Source organism: Nyctereutes procyonoides, unplaced genomic scaffold (assembly GCF_905146905.1).
Source record: "Nyctereutes procyonoides isolate TBG_1078 unplaced genomic scaffold, NYPRO_anot_genome, whole genome shotgun sequence".
Classification (NCBI taxonomy): Eukaryota; Metazoa; Chordata; class Mammalia; order Carnivora; family Canidae; genus Nyctereutes; species Nyctereutes procyonoides.
This window is the reverse complement of record NW_026575051.1, coordinates 20,703,781-20,722,134: the sequence shown is the minus strand read 5'-3', so window position 1 is coordinate 20,722,134 and position 18,354 is coordinate 20,703,781. Positions and strand designations below refer to the sequence as shown.

The 18,354-nt window shown below is 44.0% G+C and overlaps 1 protein-coding gene across 2 annotated transcripts in view; it reads left to right on the top strand.

The window, feature by feature from the left end:
• Window positions 1-17,809, top strand: part of ELOVL5 (ELOVL fatty acid elongase 5) — a 75,055-nt gene extending 57,246 nt beyond the window's left edge. For both annotated transcript variants that reach the window (XM_055329971.1, XM_055329973.1), the window contains exons 4-8: window positions 8,376-8,453; window positions 9,422-9,593; window positions 11,778-11,902; window positions 14,373-14,507; window positions 15,943-17,809. In XM_055329971.1, the coding sequence (XP_055185946.1) occupies window positions 8,376-8,453; window positions 9,422-9,593; window positions 11,778-11,902; window positions 14,373-14,507; window positions 15,943-16,086 (654 nt within the window). In that variant the 3' untranslated portion in view covers window positions 16,087-17,809. The remainder of the gene's footprint in view (window positions 1-8,375; window positions 8,454-9,421; window positions 9,594-11,777; window positions 11,903-14,372; window positions 14,508-15,942) is intronic.
• Window positions 17,810-18,354: the final 545 nt, after the last annotated feature.

Below are 18,354 nucleotides of genomic sequence, written 5' to 3'. Positions count from 1 at the left end.
CTGATGCGATTAATACTTCTCAGAAAGGCTGAGGATTCCCTTAAAATATTTCTCAGTCTTTGTTCCCTTGCAACTGAAATTCCATGCTCAGAAGGAAACTTTTCTCAGGGAGTGGAAGCATCCCACTCAGTCATGTTCCCCTCAGTTTGTCATTGCCCTGAGAGAATGCCTTCTATTTGGCAAATGGAGAAAGGTTACAACCCAGACAGCCTTCCCCTCACTCCTCACATCCAGCAGAAGGGAGAGGATTCCCTTCCAGTAGAGTGCAAGCTTTGAAGTTGGTCCAAAGCTAGGCCTGACTTTTTAAATTGACCCTGCATGCCTTTGGTAACTTGGCCCTGCAACTGGTGTAACAAAGAACACCTCACCAGAGCAGACTTAGTCTGCAAAACAAGAGTTAGTAGGTAGGCTGGAGAAGTCTCTTTAAATTATGCAAAGGATGCCCTGCCCAGAGCATCGGTGCACAGTAGGAACAGCACCACTTCATACCTAGTCAAGGGCTTTGGTGCTTGGGAAGCAGAAATTGCAAACATCTGGCTACAATTATAGCAAAGACGTATATAGTGCCTCCTTATGCCAGGTACTGGACTAATTCCTTTACTATTCCTTGTACTGTTAGCACACTTTCTGCAGAGGGAGAGTTCCTGGGATTGAGTCTGTGCCTCAAACCATTGTGCAGTACTGTGTCAAGATGCTGAGTCTTGGCTGAAGGTTTTCCTCTCCCTAACCACTGACACCCCATGAACTATCAAATGCACATTTCTTGTTCGATTGTGGCAGCTACTTAGCAGAAGCCACTCCTCAGGAGGCCTGAGCATTGAGAGAACAGGACTGCCGGCATAAAAGGACACAGTCTAGGGTTCAGAGGAAAATGCATGTTTCAAGTTGGGTTGAGGACAGGCTATTTCTCTGTACTTTGTTATGAAGACTTCTCTAGTGTACAGAACTTGTCCTTATGACTTAACCATAAGTATTCCATTCATCAAGAACCCCAAGGGTATTCCTGGTCATAAGGAAAACAAAACACTTTTGGAGGTTATGAGTGTGAAATTATTTTAATAGGCATCCTTATGGTCTGGACATGAAAGATTTGAAATTCAAAGCCACATGCTTTGACCTGACCCTTTTCCATAATAGCACAGCCAAGAGCAGCCAGCTAAACCCTAGAAGAACTAGATACCTTCAGTTTTGGAGCAGCTGATGGTTAATTTTAAACTAAACATCTGCTGAAGTAAAGATTCAGGTAAAAGTCTACTCTCCCATGATTTCTTCATGGATAGAGTAGTACCCCATTGTGCTCTTGAATTATTAAGGATTCAAAAACAAGAAAGGGGGTAGCCCCGGTGGCACAGTGGTTTAGTTCTGCCTGCAGCCCAGGGCGTGATCCTGGAGACCCGGGATCGAGTTCCACGTCAGGCTCTCTGCATGGGACCTGCTTCTCCCTCTGCCTGTGTCTCTGCCTCTCTCTCTCTCTCTCTCTCTCTCTGTGTGTGTGTCTCTATGAATATTTTTTTTAAATCTTAAAAAAAAAAAAGGTCAGAGGGACATGGAACTCCTGTTTGAGATTGCAATTGAACTGAAAGCCAGAATTCCTGGGTGCTAGTCCCATTGGTGCCACCAAAAAGCTATGTGACTTTGGGGCACCCATATCACTTTTCATCTCTGTTTCCTTATTAAAAACATGGGCTTGTACCAAGTCTAAAAAATACACACTTGGGCATTCACAAAGAAACAATAAAAGCTATGAAAATGCCAGCCCCCACACAACACTGGTTCTGAGAATGCAACAAATTAAAAAAAGCAGAACCAACTCCCCTGCTGTAAACACACACAGAAATACTACACGAAACACACCAAAACAAATCCATCATCACTGATGCCTAAGTTATAAGGTGAGGCACACTTGGTGTTACTTGGAAATGTTCCTGAGGTCCTCTTACAGATGCAGTTTGAGTTTCAGTATAGACAGTCTGTATTCTCATTACATATCATTGGATGGATATATCTGATTGGGGGTAATAACCACACAGCTCACCAAGCCCTTAACACTAAAAGCAGCCAGCCCTTTGGAAAATGCTTATCTTGTGGCTCTGACATTTTGAGATATTGAGATGAAGGGCTGTATGTCCCCCCAAGATGACATTCTTCTGCTTATTCTTTAAATGTTAAATGGCCTTGTTTCTTGAGATGCTTTGGTAGAATTCCAGAGAGTGCCCTGGAAATGGTTATCATACTAAAGATTATACCTCATTTGTGGCTAAATGTGGTGTTAGATGAGAAGTCACCTCTCACCATTAGAAGTGATTCACTCCATGAACTGCATCATCCAGACCTAGCTGTGATATTCACCTAACTTCCCTACTTTAAATGAACAGATCCATGAAAACTCCTTTGGTTATTGAATTTGTCCCATAAGAAGAGACAGTTTCTAGTTCGGCTTTAATTACAGCTCTTTTCATGCTCTTGGTCTAATTAAAGTTTGCTTCACTCCAGAAAGGAGAAAGTACATATGGTTTGCAGTGGTGCTGTTTGTATTTTGATTACTTGGGAAAAGCCAGGTAGAGTAAATAATGCATGCTCAGTTGCTCTTAGAGTAGTTGGTGGTGTAGGGAACCGTGCAGGTGGTGGCAAGCTCTTTGTTGTTGGCCTCCGTTTTTATTGAGGTACAGTCCTGCGTGCTCTTGAGCTGATTCCCAGAAGCCCAAGGTAGAGAGACCTATATTCCTACTTTTGGTGCCTCACTGTGGTCCAGCCTCCTGGGCCTTCTCACTTTGCAGTGTCTGCAGCAATGTGTTGAATTTCTGGGGAACTGACTAAAGCAGCTCTCTGGAAGGAAGCCAGGCCCGAGCCCTGAAGGGAAAGCTCTAAGGGTAGCTAAGGTGACTTTGACTAGAGCATTGTCTCCACTGATGTGTTGCGGAGGGTGGGGGGGTGCTGGCTAGAAGGAAAAGCCTTGCAGAGCCCATGCTGTTTCCCTCTCATGGGAGATGGGGGGAACAGAACCTTCTAATACTGGCCCATTTTATAGAGAATTGATAAGAGTCTTAGATGAATAAACATAACTCAGGGGGTTGGTCCTCATGTTTAAAATTATTCTTTCTCTTCTGAAGCCAAGGATATTTGAGAATTCAACTTTCCATGTCCCCCCACTATGACATTTGATGAGGACTGGTTTTTCCATCTTGTGAACAGAATTCAGATGAATAGTGTCATTCAAGTTTCACTAAAATAATTTCACATGTTTTATTTTCTCCATTTGCAAAGCAGAAATGACATCTTTTTGGTTTTGGGTTATCTTTTTGAAGGTGTTTTTTGGCTATGAATAATACATTAGGCCTTTATTTCAGTGCGCGGGGAGGGATGTAAGAAACAGGACCTTGAACTCTTTGTCATTAGTTTAGCCAATATTCAGCACCTCTTGTGTACAGGTCAGCGTGCTGGGTTCTGTGGGTGCAGGAGTCACAGTCCCCACTTCTGTGAGCTTACCAAAGAGCTTAAAACAGACCCTTTAACAATAAAGGCTGAAAGGGAGCATATGAGCAAATATCAACAAGCCATGGCAGGATGAGGTTAGAGGAAGAAGGACAGACTTCAGGCTGGAGTTCCCAAGCAAACAGTTATGAAGAGAATTTTAGGGGTGCCTGGGTGGCATAGTCAGTTAAGCATACGACTCTTGGGTCCTGTCATGATCTCAGGGTTGTGGGTTTGAGCCCCATGTCAGGCTCTATGCTCAGTGGGGAGTCTAGTCTGCTTGAGTCTCTTTCTCCTTCTCCCTCTAATCACTCTCTCAATAAGTTTTTGTTTGTTTTGTTTTTTTTAAGAAAAGAGAATTTTAGCCAAACTTTGAAGAATAGATAGGATTTTAAGAGCTAGAGTTGGGGATACCTGGATGCAGACAGCATTCCAGTTGAATAAGTTAATGGTCACTGCTAACAATTGTTGTGTTTATCCTATGTACCAGATTGGGTAGGATAAGCATTTGTACACTCCATCCATCTCATTTACTTCTCATGGCAACTTTAAGAGGCGGGACAGCTATTTTTATCCTATTTGGGGAGTGAAGAAACTGAGGTGTGGGGATCCCTGGGTGGCGCAGCGGTTTGGCGCCTGCCTTTGGCCCAGGGCGCGATCCTGGAGACCCGGGATCGAATCCCACATCGGGCTCCTGGTGCATGGAGCCTGCTTCTCCCTCTGCCTGTGTCTCTGCCTCTCTCTCTCTCTCTCTGTGTGACTATCATAAATTAAAAAAAAAAAAAAGAAAGAAACTGAGGTGTGTGTAGAGAGGTATACTGACCTTTGTCTAAGGTCACCTAGCTGAACGTGGGATTAAAGCCCTTTAGGTGAGTGCCCAAACCTGTGCTCTTTGCCCTTGGCCACTGTGAGGTGGGTGAGGAATGCAACAGGGCCCGTCTGACTATAGGTCAGGGAGGTGGTGGAAGGTCAGCTTGGGGGGAGCAGGGGTGGAGTGGAAGAATGTGAATTCTGCACCTGTGGTTTAGGATTGGGTTTTAAAAGGCACTGAGCTGGGGCAGCCCCAGTGGCTCAGCAGTTTAGCGCCACCTTCAGTCCAGGGCATGATCCTGGAGTCCTGGGATGGAGTCCCACGTGAGGTTCCCTGCATGGAGGCTGCTTCTCCCTCTGCCTGTGTGTGTCTCTGCCTCTCTCTCTCTTTCTCTCTGTCGCTCATGAATAAAATCTTTAAAAAAAATTTTTTTTAAAGGCACTGAGGGTCACTTGAAGGGTTTTAAACCCAGAACTTAGTGGTTTGGGAGGCCCAGGGGCCCCAGTGGAACAGTGGTGAGTAGCAATAGTGAGGGAGGCAGGGAGGACTGCTCCAGGGGCCGCAGGAAGCCTCTCCTGGGACAAGAGGATAGTGGGTTCAGGGCAGTGCAGTGGCACTGGATGAGAGCTTCTAGTTTGTGTACCTGCTTTATGCTTCAGTATTGGGGAAGTTCACCACCCAAGACCTGGAGTTCTTTCACCTCTAGAGATGGTGGGTGTTTTTAGATACAGACATTTCTTTCTCATTTATAGGAAGAGGAACAAATGAAATTTTAAGGTAATTAGCTTAAGGAGCAAGGCAGCCCAGCCTGGCTGCCTTCTGAAAGACCTTAGTCCCTTCTGCTGGAATTAACATACATTCTCAGTCTGTGTCTACCCTGAGGATGAGGTACCTAGGGGTTACAAGGAAAGATCAGTCCTCCTCTTCCTCAGAGAGCTCCTTTGCCTATCCCCTCTCCTACCTAGGTAGGATTCAAGAATACAGTCATCTGTAACTCTGCGCACACACACACAACCAGCTATCCTATTCTGAAATTAGCAAAAGCTTGGGGCACCTGGGTGGCTCAGTGGTTGTCTGTTTTGGTTCAGGTCGTAATCCTGGGATCCTGGGATTGAGTCCCACATCAGGCTCCTTGCAGGGAGCTTGCTTCTCCCTATGCCCATGTCTCTGCCTCTCTCTCTGTCTCTCATGAATAAATAAAATCTTTTAAAAATAAATAATAAAATAAAATAAAATTGGCAAAAGCAGACCAACCCACAGTGTCTCAGGATTCAACAAACAAAAACAGTAAATTTTGAATTCATAAGATGCTATAATTTCAAAAACCATGTCTAATGAGGACAATCCTGGTTAATAAATTTTTAATTTTGCCAAGTAAAGGCTATTGTTTTAAATAAAGGTATCTTTTGAATTGCATACATTTATCTTCATGAAGAACTTTGCTGTGTTGCCCTTACTTTTTTATCATTTGCAGTAGTCCTGTGAAAATTTCCTCAAGAACCATTCTTCCCTTTCTGGATCCTCCATCCACAGAGGATAATTCATTGGTTCCCTCATGGGGTAGAAGGAAGGGTGGGGAGACCATACCCTCTTCTCTCCACCATAGGTCTTCAGAGGTCATACATGCCAGCACCACCCCCTCCCAACCCCACTTTGGGTTCTAGCTTTTATCTTGATTCTTGGAACTTGGGATGGCCTGCATGTGGTGTGCTTAACCGGCCATGACTTGAGAGCATAATACTGTCCAAAAGGACAATGTATGTTCTAATAACTTACCTTGTGGATGTTGGTCTTTCAAAGATAGTGAAATATATTATCATTTGTGTGTGGTCTGTTTTTTAAAAGTCTTACTATAGAAATTGTAGAAGATTAGAACAGAACCTTTAGAGGTAACGTAGACCAACCTCATCCTTTTACAGAAAAACACCCAGGCCCTGAGGAGGTTAGCAGCCTCCCCTCAGGTCTCGGGCTGCAGTGGATGCCAGCCTAACTGACCCCAGCTCCCAGCCTTCTGCTTCCTAACTCAGACTCTCATCACGATGCCTCCCTCATGTGTACTCCAAACCCCTCTCTCTGCTGGTCTTTGGCCTTGAAAACCATGTTAACACTTAATACTTTTTTTATGTATAGAAGATGACAAAGCCAAAAGGCAGGCAAACCACAGAAAGGAAGTTAATAGAAGAAAAAGCAGTTTCTGAGAAGGGCGTTCAGTGAGAGTACACTGGCCACACCCACTGCTGGCATTTCTGAAGTCAGACCAGCTGGAAGTTTAACCGTTTGTTCGGGCCCTTGTCATCCCTCCCTTGCTTACCCAGCATGCAACCTGTGGTTTCCGCTCCTACTTGCAGGTTGGAAGTACTTCAAGAGCTTTGTAAAAGGCCCTTCAAGATTCTGGTTTCATGATGGAGCGAGACCAGGTGTTAGCCGGTTTTAGAAGCTCCCCAGGTGATCCTGTTAGGCAACTAGAGTGGGAACCACAGCTTTCAGCCAGTGGTTTGCAAACTTTGTTATTTTTGTTTTGGCAGGTTTTTTTTTTAATTTATTTTTTGTATATTTTTTTTATTGGAGTTCTATTTGCCAACATATAGCATATCACCCAGTACTTGTCCCATCAAGTGCCCCCCCTCAGTGCCTGTCACCCAGTCACCCCATCTCCCCGCCCACCTCCCCTTGTTTGTTTCCCAGAGTTAGGAGTCTCATGCTGTCTCCCTCACTGATATTTCCCACTCATTTTCTCTCCTTTCTATCTGCAAACTTTAGCTGCAGCAGAGTCACCTGTAAAACAGCCTTTTGCCACACAGCTGGGCTTCCCACCCAGAAATTTTGGATTCAGAAGGTCTAAAGTAGGGCTTGAGATTTTGTTTCTAACAAATTCCTAGGTGATACTGATGTGCTGGGTTGGGAACCACACTTTGTAAACTGCCATATTCAGTTCTCAAAGGGTCTGTGATCATGATTCTGAGGCCCTCCCTCGATGGTCTACCCTCAGAGTTTTGATTCTAGGGCAATCTCAAGAATTTCCAGGTCTTAGAAGTTCCCATGTGATGTTGATGCAGCTGGACTGGGGAACACACTTTGAGATCCAGGGCCAGTTTTTTATGTTGGGTACTAGCTGAGATCAGGCAGACCAGGCTGGCCACCTCAGATTTTTCCCCATCTGTAGAGTCCCAACTGGCCCCCAGAGAGAAAGTCACCGAGAGAATTCAGGATCACTGTAGGCTTTGGGAAGAAGCAGGAAGCTGTGGTTTACATGGACAAGGAATAGCACCTCAGGAATAGCACCTGATTCGGTGTTCAAATTAAACCTTCTCTTTGGACAGTTACAGTGGGTCCTTACATCTCATCTAGGCCAGGGGTCCTCACTGTGTACAAATGAGGAAATTGAGGCCCGCGTAGAGAGCTGATGATACTGTAGTTCTGTAATGTAGAGCTTGCATGTAGCCTGATTCTCAGGTCCTTTCTGTGACGTGACAGAGGGCCGCTTCCTGGACTCAGCCGATGACATAGCAACAGGAGATACTGAAGGCGAGGCTGACTAAATTACCCTAGATTTTACAGTAGGGGTTCTTGGTGGACTCTGGACCAGCAGCATCAGGATCACCTGGAAACTTGTTAGAAATATGAATTCTTGGACCCCACCCCAGGCCTCCTGGATCAGAAACACCCCCCCTCCCCCCAATCAATCCCATTTTTACATGCCCTTGAGGGGATTCTGGTGTACCACGCTCAAGTTTCAGAAGGGCTAAAGGTGAAGGTGTGATCTCCCCTGAGGCTGCTCACCAGGACAGGACCCAAAGCCTGCCATCAGGTTGGTCAAGGCCTTGAAATAGCCTAGGGAATTGAGAATTATGGAGAGAGCCAGCTTGGTAAGGGAGCACCCTGGAGTGATTCCCGGTCCATCCCCTGTGAAATAGAGGCTTCCCGGTATTCACACTCCCTATCATTGTGATTTTTGCTGAGGAGCAAAGACTAAACTTGGCCACAGCCAGCCTGAGGTCAATTGTCGTGATTCTGAAACCAATGAAGTTTAATTGAATAGGTCTTTACATAGTTCTGGTATATTGGTAATTGGTTTTTTCCTTTATTTTTTTAGTTAGTGACAGGAGTATGGGAAGGCAGGTACAACTTCTTCTGTCAAGGTACACGCAGCGCAGGAGAAGCAGATATGAAGGTACAGTCTCTCTCTTTTTCAAAAAGTTTTCTTTTTTTAATTATACAAAACACAAAATGGTTCATGTCCTCACTGCCCAAGGTAATTGTTGTTGAAATTTTTGAAAGAATTTTTTTAAAAAATGCCCACATAGTACGAAAATTTGAACAACATGAGAGGTATAAGATGAAAACAAAAGTTTCATTTAGTAAAGTAAGTCCTATTAACAGTTTCCAGAAAAAGACACTGGCTGGCTCAGTTGAGGAGCATGTGACTCTTGCTCTTGGGGTTGTGAGTTGAGCCCCACATTGGGTGTAGAGATTACTTAAAAAATAAAATCTTTTAAAAAAATTTTTTTAATTGTCAGGAAAAAAAATGCATACCTCTGTCAGCATTTATACAAACAGGATCATAAGAATAAACATCTCTGCTGTAATTATTCCTCAAAGTGATCTCTGAGAGTGGTCTTTTAGATTCTGACTTCCACTCTGTTTTGTTTTAAATAAAAGGCTGCTGCTTTAAGGTCAGATGGGCAGTCATTTCCTTAGAGCTGTTTGACGTATTTAACTGGGCAGGGACTGGACATGGAAAGTTCTGATTCCTTTTCTTCTTTGCCTCCTATCCTGTCACCTGCCCCCACACCAGTCACTGAAATCAGAAGTGCCTCTCAGGTTTTTCTGTTCCGATGGCTCTGCAGCTTCTTCCAGAGGGAATAGGCAGGCTTTAGGGTTTTTGGAACTTTGATCCTCCTGTTTTTGTTAGTCTTGAAGGATGTCAGTGCTTCTTTTAAAATTTTCCCTCTTGTCATTCCAAACTGCCCCGACTGTCCCCCCCAGTATTCTTTGGTTAGAGACACTCTGAGAATGACCAGAGCTCCCAGCTGCAGAAGGATTTTAGGGGTCAGTGAGGTGACCTGGGATTCTGAGATGACTAGTAAAACATGTCAGGGGTAATATTCCAGAGAAACATTGGTGATCTCTTCCCTTTAGATTATCCGTGTCCTCTGGTGGTACTATTTCTCCAAGCTCATTGAATTCATGGACACCTTCTTCTTCATCTTACGGAAGAACAACCACCAGATCACAGTCCTGCATGTCTACCACCATGCCTCCATGCTGAACATCTGGTGGTTTGTGATGAACTGGGTCCCTTGCGGCCACTGTAAGTCTAACAGGGGGCACAAGGGGTGGGCGGTGATGGGAATAGGTGTGTGCAGAAAGGCTAAGTTGAAACCAAGGCTTTTAGAGACTAGGTGCTGTTTCTGTGGATTTCTAGGTCAAACATTTTAACTTTGTGTCCGAGTTGGCTTTAATGATAGTTTGTGTGGCCTCTGCACTCAGTAAGCTGACAAAAACCTTTTTCTAGCTGACTTGGCAAGGTGAGGGAAATACCAAATTCCCAGGCTGGGGCATATTAGGAAATAGGGACAGAAGACACTGTTCCAGTTTATTTCTAGTCCTTGTTTTTCTACAATTTGGAAGATGTTTGACTAGTAGAGGCAGGCCAGAAAGCTGTAACCACACCATTGAGGGAGTCCCAGGGCACAAGACTAATGATGAAATACAGCTTTAGCTGAATAGCACGGAAGGAAGTCTGCACCTGTGCTAATATAATGAGCCTCCCATGAAGCACGGTTAGCAGGGCATCTTCAGTGGCAAGCGCTGAAATCTGAAGTAAATTCCCAAAGATGGATGTCTGTTGTTTTTAGAAAGCTTATGGTCTGAAGTCTCTTACAATTTTTGGAGATTAAGTTGTCTCTTTTAGGTTTAGTTTGAGAAGTTCTTTTTTTTTAAAAAAAAAAAAACAACTTTTATTTATTTATTCATGACAGACATAGAGAGAGAGAGAGAGAGAGGCAGAGAGAGGCAGAGACACAGGCAGGGGGAGAAGCAGGCTCCATGAAGGGAGTCTGACTTGGGACTCGATCCTGGGTCTCCAAGATCACACCCCAGGCCGAAGGTGGCACTAAACCCCTGGGCCACCGGGGCTGCCCTAGTTTGAGAAGTTCTAACAAATATCCTGATCAAAATTTCTGCCATCCAGCACTCTGACAAATTTGAGGTCCATTGGGTCTATTCACATGTTTTTTTCCTAAAATGGCACTGCCCTGGATTAACCTGGCCCACCAAGATTCACATAGTCATGGGATTTTAGAACTAGGAAGGTAACTTGCCAAACCCAGCTCCCTTTGGTTTGGGAGGAAATTGAGATAGTAGAAGGTTTGGTAGAGCTCAGGTTCCAGGCCCTCCTCTTGTGGGTCCCCCCCCCCCCATTGCATCTCAGGCTTCTGATTATCTGACTTAACTTTCTAATAGAAACAGTGTTTCATTACATTTGAAGAGTACATTTTCAAAGAACTCACAGGGTGGCAGATTTTAACTAGCCCCAATGCCCAAAAAAAAAACAACCAGAAACTAGATGCGACTTGTCCAAGGTCACACAGTCACTGTCCTAGTCAGGAGTAGACACTCCCCTGACCCCAGTCTTGTGTACCTCTGACTGCATGTGGGAAAGTTGGAGAGCCCTACTGGATTGCCCGCTGTGGGGGAGGAGGACGGAGAGTCTAAAAAAAGAACTGGTGGTTCTACTGGAAATTAAAAGCATGTGATAAAAGAGGAATCTTTTTATCTCTAAGGAACTGGACTCTGGATTGTACTGTTGAAAAAAAATAATATGGCCTCAGTACTGCAGTCCCAGGAAGTAACAAGGAGGCAACTTCCAAGGCCTCTTCAAACTTCAGCAGATGTGTTAGCCAGCCAACTTTGAACGTACTGTCTCCCCCAGGCCTTCAGCACAGCAGCCTGAAGCACTTTGCCATGCTAGTGGGGCACCTGGGTGGTTTAGTAGTTGAGCTCTGCCTTTGGCTCAGGTCATGATCCTGGGGTCCTGGGATCGAGTACCACATCAGGCTCCCTGCGTGGAGCCTGCTTCTCCCTCTGCCTGTGTCTCTACCTCTGTCTCTGTGTCTCTCATGAATAAATAAATAAGATCTTAAAATTAAAAAAAAAAAAGAAAAAAAAAGCAGCTAGCACTGGGAGTTGATGGGGTCTGGTGACAAAGCCATTAGGTGCCAGAGGCCAGGCGAGAGGGAGTGGCCTTCTGTCTCTTGCACTAGCTGACCCTGGCTCCAGCTGACCCTGGCTGTAAAGCATCCCAGCAGCTGCCTGCCCACTGGAAACGGAATTCTGAGTATAGATCCGTGCGGAGCTTGCTGCTACCATGTTTGCCAACCCCTTTTTAAATGCATCTTTTTTTCAGATCTGAAAGGAATCTTTTTTTTTTCTTTAACTTGTTATGTATAAAACACTGATCCATTTCCTTTCCCATATCCCCTCTGTTTTGCAGCTTATTTTGGTGCCACACTTAATAGCTTCATCCATGTCCTGATGTACTCGTACTATGGCCTGTCATCTGTCCCTTCCATGCGTCCATACCTCTGGTGGAAGAAGTATATCACTCAGGGGCAACTGGTAAGTACCTCGGCCTCTTTCCCCAGGACTTGCAGCCTGGTGGACGGCTCTTCCTGGCTTTATTACTATTTAATAGGCTTTGCTATGTGCCTTTCCCACCCTCTCTTTTTTTGATCCAGTTAAACTCCTTGAAGTGGACAGAGCAGAGCATTTAATTTTACTTGAGGAAACCATGCCTGTGGGCACACAGCTAGTTAGGTTGTAGAATGTAAGGACTAGAATCTAATTTCTTGACTTCAGGTTCAGTCCTTTGTCCTTAGGTTTTGCACAAAGCATTGTGTACATATGTGTGTTTCCCAATTATCCAGAATACGAAGTGACCACTGCCTCCTGTGTTCCCAGGAATTCTAGAAGGACTTGTGGGATAGCAGGAGTCCTGCGTGCTTGTAGCTGTTGGGCAGTGAGAACCATCTAGCAGGATAGATGCAGGTGACCTCTTGGCACCCATGTAGTAAAGCATCTGTTGGCGAGAATGGCACCCACTGTGCTTTAGATGACTGCCTCCTTCCTGAGGTTTACCATGCCAGGACCACCTAGCAGCTGTTGGCATTTGGTGATTATGTCCTACCATCCTTTCTGAAGCTTCCCAGAGTTGTCAGTATATGATAGAGGCCTGTTTCTCTCCCTTTGTGATTTTTTTTCGTGAACTGAATATTAACATTAGTACTACTAACGTTAAACACTCACATTTGTTGAGTGTATAATGTGTCAGCACTCATGCTAAGTAAGCAGTTTTATGTGGACCATTCCAGTAGCCTGAAGTGATCCCCACTTCATGGATGAGGACACTGAGGCAGTCACCAAAGCTTAGCTGACTGAGGGGTTTAAACACTAAAGCCTTAGCCCACCCTAGCCTTGCCTTATCACACATTTTTCTAAAGAAACCAAGCTGATGCCAATCTTTCCAAGTCAGTTGTGGTTTTTCAATATTTAAAAATAACAATCTGGAAAAAAAACATCTGAGAAGATCGTCTGAGCTACTTATGTGTTTGACATTTCATTATCACCTCTTTGCCAGCTGCTCTCTAGTCCTTGTTAATTTTTTCACCCACCTGTGAGGAAGGATAATTGTTCTTAACCTTCTTGTTACACTTGAGAAGTGATGCAGAGATCAATTTATACCACACAGCCACAGCCCTGTAAAAGCAGAATTTAAAAGAACAGACTGGGAAAGTTGGTTCCCTATTAAGCTCTGCCCTTTGAGGTAGAAGATTGCACCTAGTTTGCCTAGATTCATTTTAAGCTTCACTCCTAGTTATTTCTTAGCCTGAATATGTACCTTAAAAAAGAGAAGGAAAAAAAGCCAAACAGGCCTGCATGGAAACCCTGGGAGCTGGGCCAGAAATTCTGTGGGCAGAACCCTGCCCCCTACTGTTGTTATTCCTCTTGAAGACTCGCCTCTCAGTAGCCACACCTCATTTTAACACTTTTCCCCTATTTCTCCAAGTGTTTCCACCTGCTTTTCAAGACTTATTAAAAAAAAAAAAAAATTATTCATCAGAAATCACCTGGACTTAAGCATTATATCTTGATAGTTTAAATCTGTTGACCAGCCTTCTTCAAACCAAGAGTACATGAATGAGAAATAGGAAAAGTTGGGGCACCTGAGTGGTTTAGTCCACTGAGCATCTGGCTCTTAGTTGCAGCTCAGGTCATGATCTCAAGGTCATGGGATCAAGCCCTGGGTTGGGCTCCATGCTCAGTGGGGAGTCTGCTTAAAGACTCTGTCCCTCTCCTTCTGCCCCTCCTCCTGTTTTCTCTCTTTCTCTCTCTCTCTCTCTCTCTCTCTCAAATAAATAAATCTTTATAAAAAAGAGGACTAGGAAAAGTGGCCAGTGGAATTGCACATCCCATAGCAGCATCACTGGTTTTCTTTAAACATACACCCCACACCCTTCCTTTCTCTTTTAAAGATGTAAAGCAAACAAAAAAATGCCTTGCATCTCTATATGGACTCCCTAAAGCTTTTGTGTTGGGGAGATTCGTTTTCCTCTGTTCCCCAATTTCACTGAGCTGTACTAGACCTGTAACATTGTATGAGGTATCCGGTGTAATGATCTGTAATGATCGGGTATATGTATGTATTGTGACATGACTTGGTAAGTTCAGTTAACATCCGAAGTCATTCTACATAGCTACACTTGTTTTTCTTGTGACAAAAACTTCTAAGATCTGCTTTTAGCAATTTTCATGTATACAGTATATGGTAGTGTTAGTGTCTGAATTTTAAAGGTAATTTAAGTAGTGAGAAGGGGATAAGAAACATTTGACCATGACACATAAATAGCAATTCAGGAGCAATTTATGCATAAAATGTATGCTTGGTGTTTATGGAGTGGCTTCACCTACAGAAAGGCCTGTAAGTGTCTGATCACACACTCAGCATGCTGGCTGGAGAGCCCATCTGGTGTGGCACCTTGTCCTTGGGCGGTGGCTGCGCTACTCAGCTGTGTCCCTTCTCTCCCACCAGCTTCAGTTTGTGCTGACAATCATCCAGACCAGCTGTGGGGTTATCTGGCCGTGTTCGTTCCCCCTTGGGTGGCTGTACTTCCAGATTGGATACATGATCTCTCTGATTGCTCTCTTCACAAACTTCTATATTCAGGTGAGTCTTACATATCTGTGGCAGTTGGGTGGGACTTGAGATCATTCCAGCAGAAGCCCTCATCTATTCATTTAAGGAGGATGATGTGTAGAACCTCTGTGCTGTGTGCCAGGCAGTGGGCTCTAATTTAGTCCCAGTGACAAGGCAGTCCCTCCCTACCTTTGGGAGGGGGACCACTGCCAACAGAGAAGGTACTGAAATCTGTCCCAGACCCCAGAGCTCTAGATCTATGGCAAGGAAGCTGAGGATTCCTGTGGGAACGCAGAGCTGTTCAGCAGGCTCTCTACTGCCGAACTTTTTAACAGATCTGCTCTTTTTAACATCTTATTTTTTTTATTTTGAGTGCCACTATTGATAATGTAAAAAGGGGGGGGCGCTCTAAAGCAGTCTTGATGAAACCTTAAACATATATTCTTTGTCTTCAAGATTTTAGGAAAGTGTGTAGACTTCTGCAGACACGTGACAGGTGATTTCATTTAGCAGTCTCACAGCCCTCAGCTGTAGATAGAAATCTGCCCTTTTGTCCCAGTTTCCTTACACATCCACTGCTCAGATGTGGGGACTCATTCATTCCCCTGTGCATGATGTAAGGTAAATTTTACTCACTGAAGGGCCCAATTAGGGCAGATCATCTCCAGTTGGTCACTCTGCAACTCCCAGTTTCCCCTGGGTGAGGTGTGCTCCTACTCCTGAGGGCAGTGCCTGGTTCTGGGCAGGCACCAGAGGTCAGGAGCAAGGGCAGAAGCCAGGGATGTAGAGGCAGTAAAGTCCAGTTGGCTGTGCAGCCACGCGGGGGCCTTGCCACATTCCCCATTCTTATACCCACCGGCACCTTTCATCCCACACCCTTGGGCTTGGTGGTGTGTCCGAGTGAGCCCATGGTCCAGCCGCACTGGTGGTCTATGCCACACTTTGGGACATTTGTCAGGCATGAGGGAGGTTGAAGGATAGGGCCTGACAAAACCAAAATCACACTGTTTTAACTGCTTATAGCAACATTGCACTTTGTACATACAGGCCAAAGCAGTTGCTGAAGTCACCAGCAAATTTTGAAGATGAGAGAAGGGAGTGATGGGAGAGGTACTAGAGTGGGAGAAACTGATGTGGCCATGGAATCCCCCCTCTCTTGCCCTCCAGATGCAAGAGGGTAAAGCCAACTGAAGTATAATTTGCATTTCCTACTTCATCTGTAGAATAGCACTTATATCACAGCCCTTGCCCCTGTGAACTTACCTCGGGCTATACCTCAGAAAAGGAAGAGTGATGGCAAATGGCAAAAAAATGTTCCCAGAGTTGCTGGACTGCAGACCTTCCATCCCAGTGGCATTGGGTCCTAACGGGAATCAAGGCTAGGCTTAGGGAAGTGGGCACCCCCCAACCCTACCCCGCAGCAGAACAGCCGGTCACGTGACCCATCTGCCCTGATGCGTTGCAGACTTACAACAAGAAGGGGGCCTCGCGGAGGAAAGAGCATCTGAAGGACCACCAGAATGGGTCTGTGGCTGCGGTGAACGGACACACCAACAGCTTTTCTTCCTTGGAAAACAATGTGAAGCCGAGGAAGCAGCGGAAGGATTGAAGCCGAGGAGTTGATAAACCTCCAAAACCCATCGTCTGATTGTAAGCACAGTATGAGTTGTGCCCGATGCTCGTTAACAGCTGCTGTAACTAGTCCGGCCTACAATAGTGTGATTCATGTAGGACCTCTCTCATCAGTTCCAAACCCCTAGAAAATGTATACAGATTATACACGTAGGCATAAGATTTTTAACATTTCTGGGCTCTCACCGACCCCTGCGCTAGACTGTGGAGGGCGTATTATTGTAGTATACAACACTGCTGTTGCCTTATTAGTTATAACATGATAGGTGCTGAATTGTGATTCACAATTTAAAAACACTGTAATTCAAACTTTTTTTTTTACTGTAGATCATGCATGTGATTGTAAATTTGTACAATGTTGTTACAGTAGAGAAACACACATGCCTTAAAATTTAAAAAGCAGGGCCCCAAAGCTTATTAATTTAAATTAGGATATGTTTCAAGTTTTTATTCGTTTTTAATAGCTCTGTTTAGAAAAATCAAAGACCATGATTTATGAAACTAGTGTGTGACACATAATGTCAAATGACTTGTACATGTGAAATCAGAAAAGGCACCTTCGGTTTTATAATATTGGCTTTAAATCAGGCAGGCTCAAATCTAGTGGAAGGTCAGTTTAACTTTTTAACAGATCTTATTTTTTTATTTTGAGTGCCACTATTGATAATGTAAAAAGGGGGGGGGGACTCTAAAGCAGTCTTGATGAAACCTTAAATATATATTCTTTGTCTTCAAGATTTTAGAAAGTATGTAGAATGAGTAGGACATTTAAAATTTCTGAAGTGCTAAGTGTTTTTATACAGGAGATAATGCCCACTTTTGCTTTTCCACTCGTGAGAGAGAAGATGTATACTTTTCAAAAGAGATAATTGAATATTTACATTCAACAGCCTCCCATAGATGAGCAATGGGGAACTGGTTGCCAGGGTCCAAATTTAGATTGATTTCTGTACTGCTGTCTGTTTTGACACAAACTTCTCGTAAAATGTGCCTAGCTTATTAAAATGAATAAAGGGGGAAAAAGGGACTTTAAAATTTTTAAGGTAAAATTAAACAGATAGCTACAGCCTAAGAGAACTGGGAAATTGGATAGAGATAATTTGCTTGGTGAAATCTAATAGGACCTATAATTTTCTTTTTCTGCCTAGAATCTAAAGATTTGTGTAGAACTGCTTATTTAAAAGTGAGACTGCTTATCATAAAATCATGTCTGTCACCCTTGAGGCAGTGGTCAAACAGATAAGGACTGTTGTGTGTCATTTTAAAGTGTTGAAATTTACTCTGAATACCTTCTCCCTTGGGAGAAAAACCAGTCATTGAACCACTCATGACACATCTTAGAAGGTCATCGACAATGTATAAACTAATTGTTGGTTTGATATTTATGTAAATATCAGTTTATCATGCTTTAATTTTGCACATTCATATTAGGGGAGCCAGTTGGTTCTCTTTATTAGTCTTGTGGGTTTTCTGTTTGGAGGGAGTCATGGCATCTGTTTACATTTACCTTATCAAATCTAGAATGTGTATATTTGTAAATGTATGTCTTCCTAGGTACTAGTTTGCAAATGTCTTTACATATTTCAATACAGAAACTATAACATTCAATAGTGTGCTGTCAAAGTGTGCTTTAGCTCATCTGGATATATCCACACTGTTAAATAATGTCTAAACATTAATCATTAAAACGTTTTTGATTACCTGTGCTCATGTTTTACATTGTTTATATGCTGCCTGTTTGGACAGACTGAAGAAAAATCCACTTTCTTCATCTAGGAACTCACCCAAATAAATGTAGATAATTCAGTCAAGATTACTCTGTAGCTCAACTCACGTGAGGAGGGATCCCCACAGAGTAAGGCATGGTGGTGGTTCTCTCTGCCTTTTTCTGGTGTCCCAGCTCTCTAAACCTACCCCTTCTTCCTCTCACCCTTCCGGCCTCCCTACCCATATCTTCAAGCTGTTAGTTCCTTTCCTTTCCTAGGTTTAGACCAGAGGTTGGCAAATTTTTCCTGTAAAGAGCCAGATAGGGGCAGCCCAGGTGGCTCAGTGGTTTGGAGCTGCCTTCAGCCCAGGGCATGATGCTGGGGTCCCGGGATCGAGTCCCATGTCGGGCTCCCTGCATGGAACCTGTTTCTCCCTCTGCCTCTCTCTCTCTCTCTCTCTCTCTCTCTCTCTCTCTCATGAATAAATAAATAAAATCTTAAAAAAAAAAGAGCTAGTACATATTATAGGCTTTGCAGTC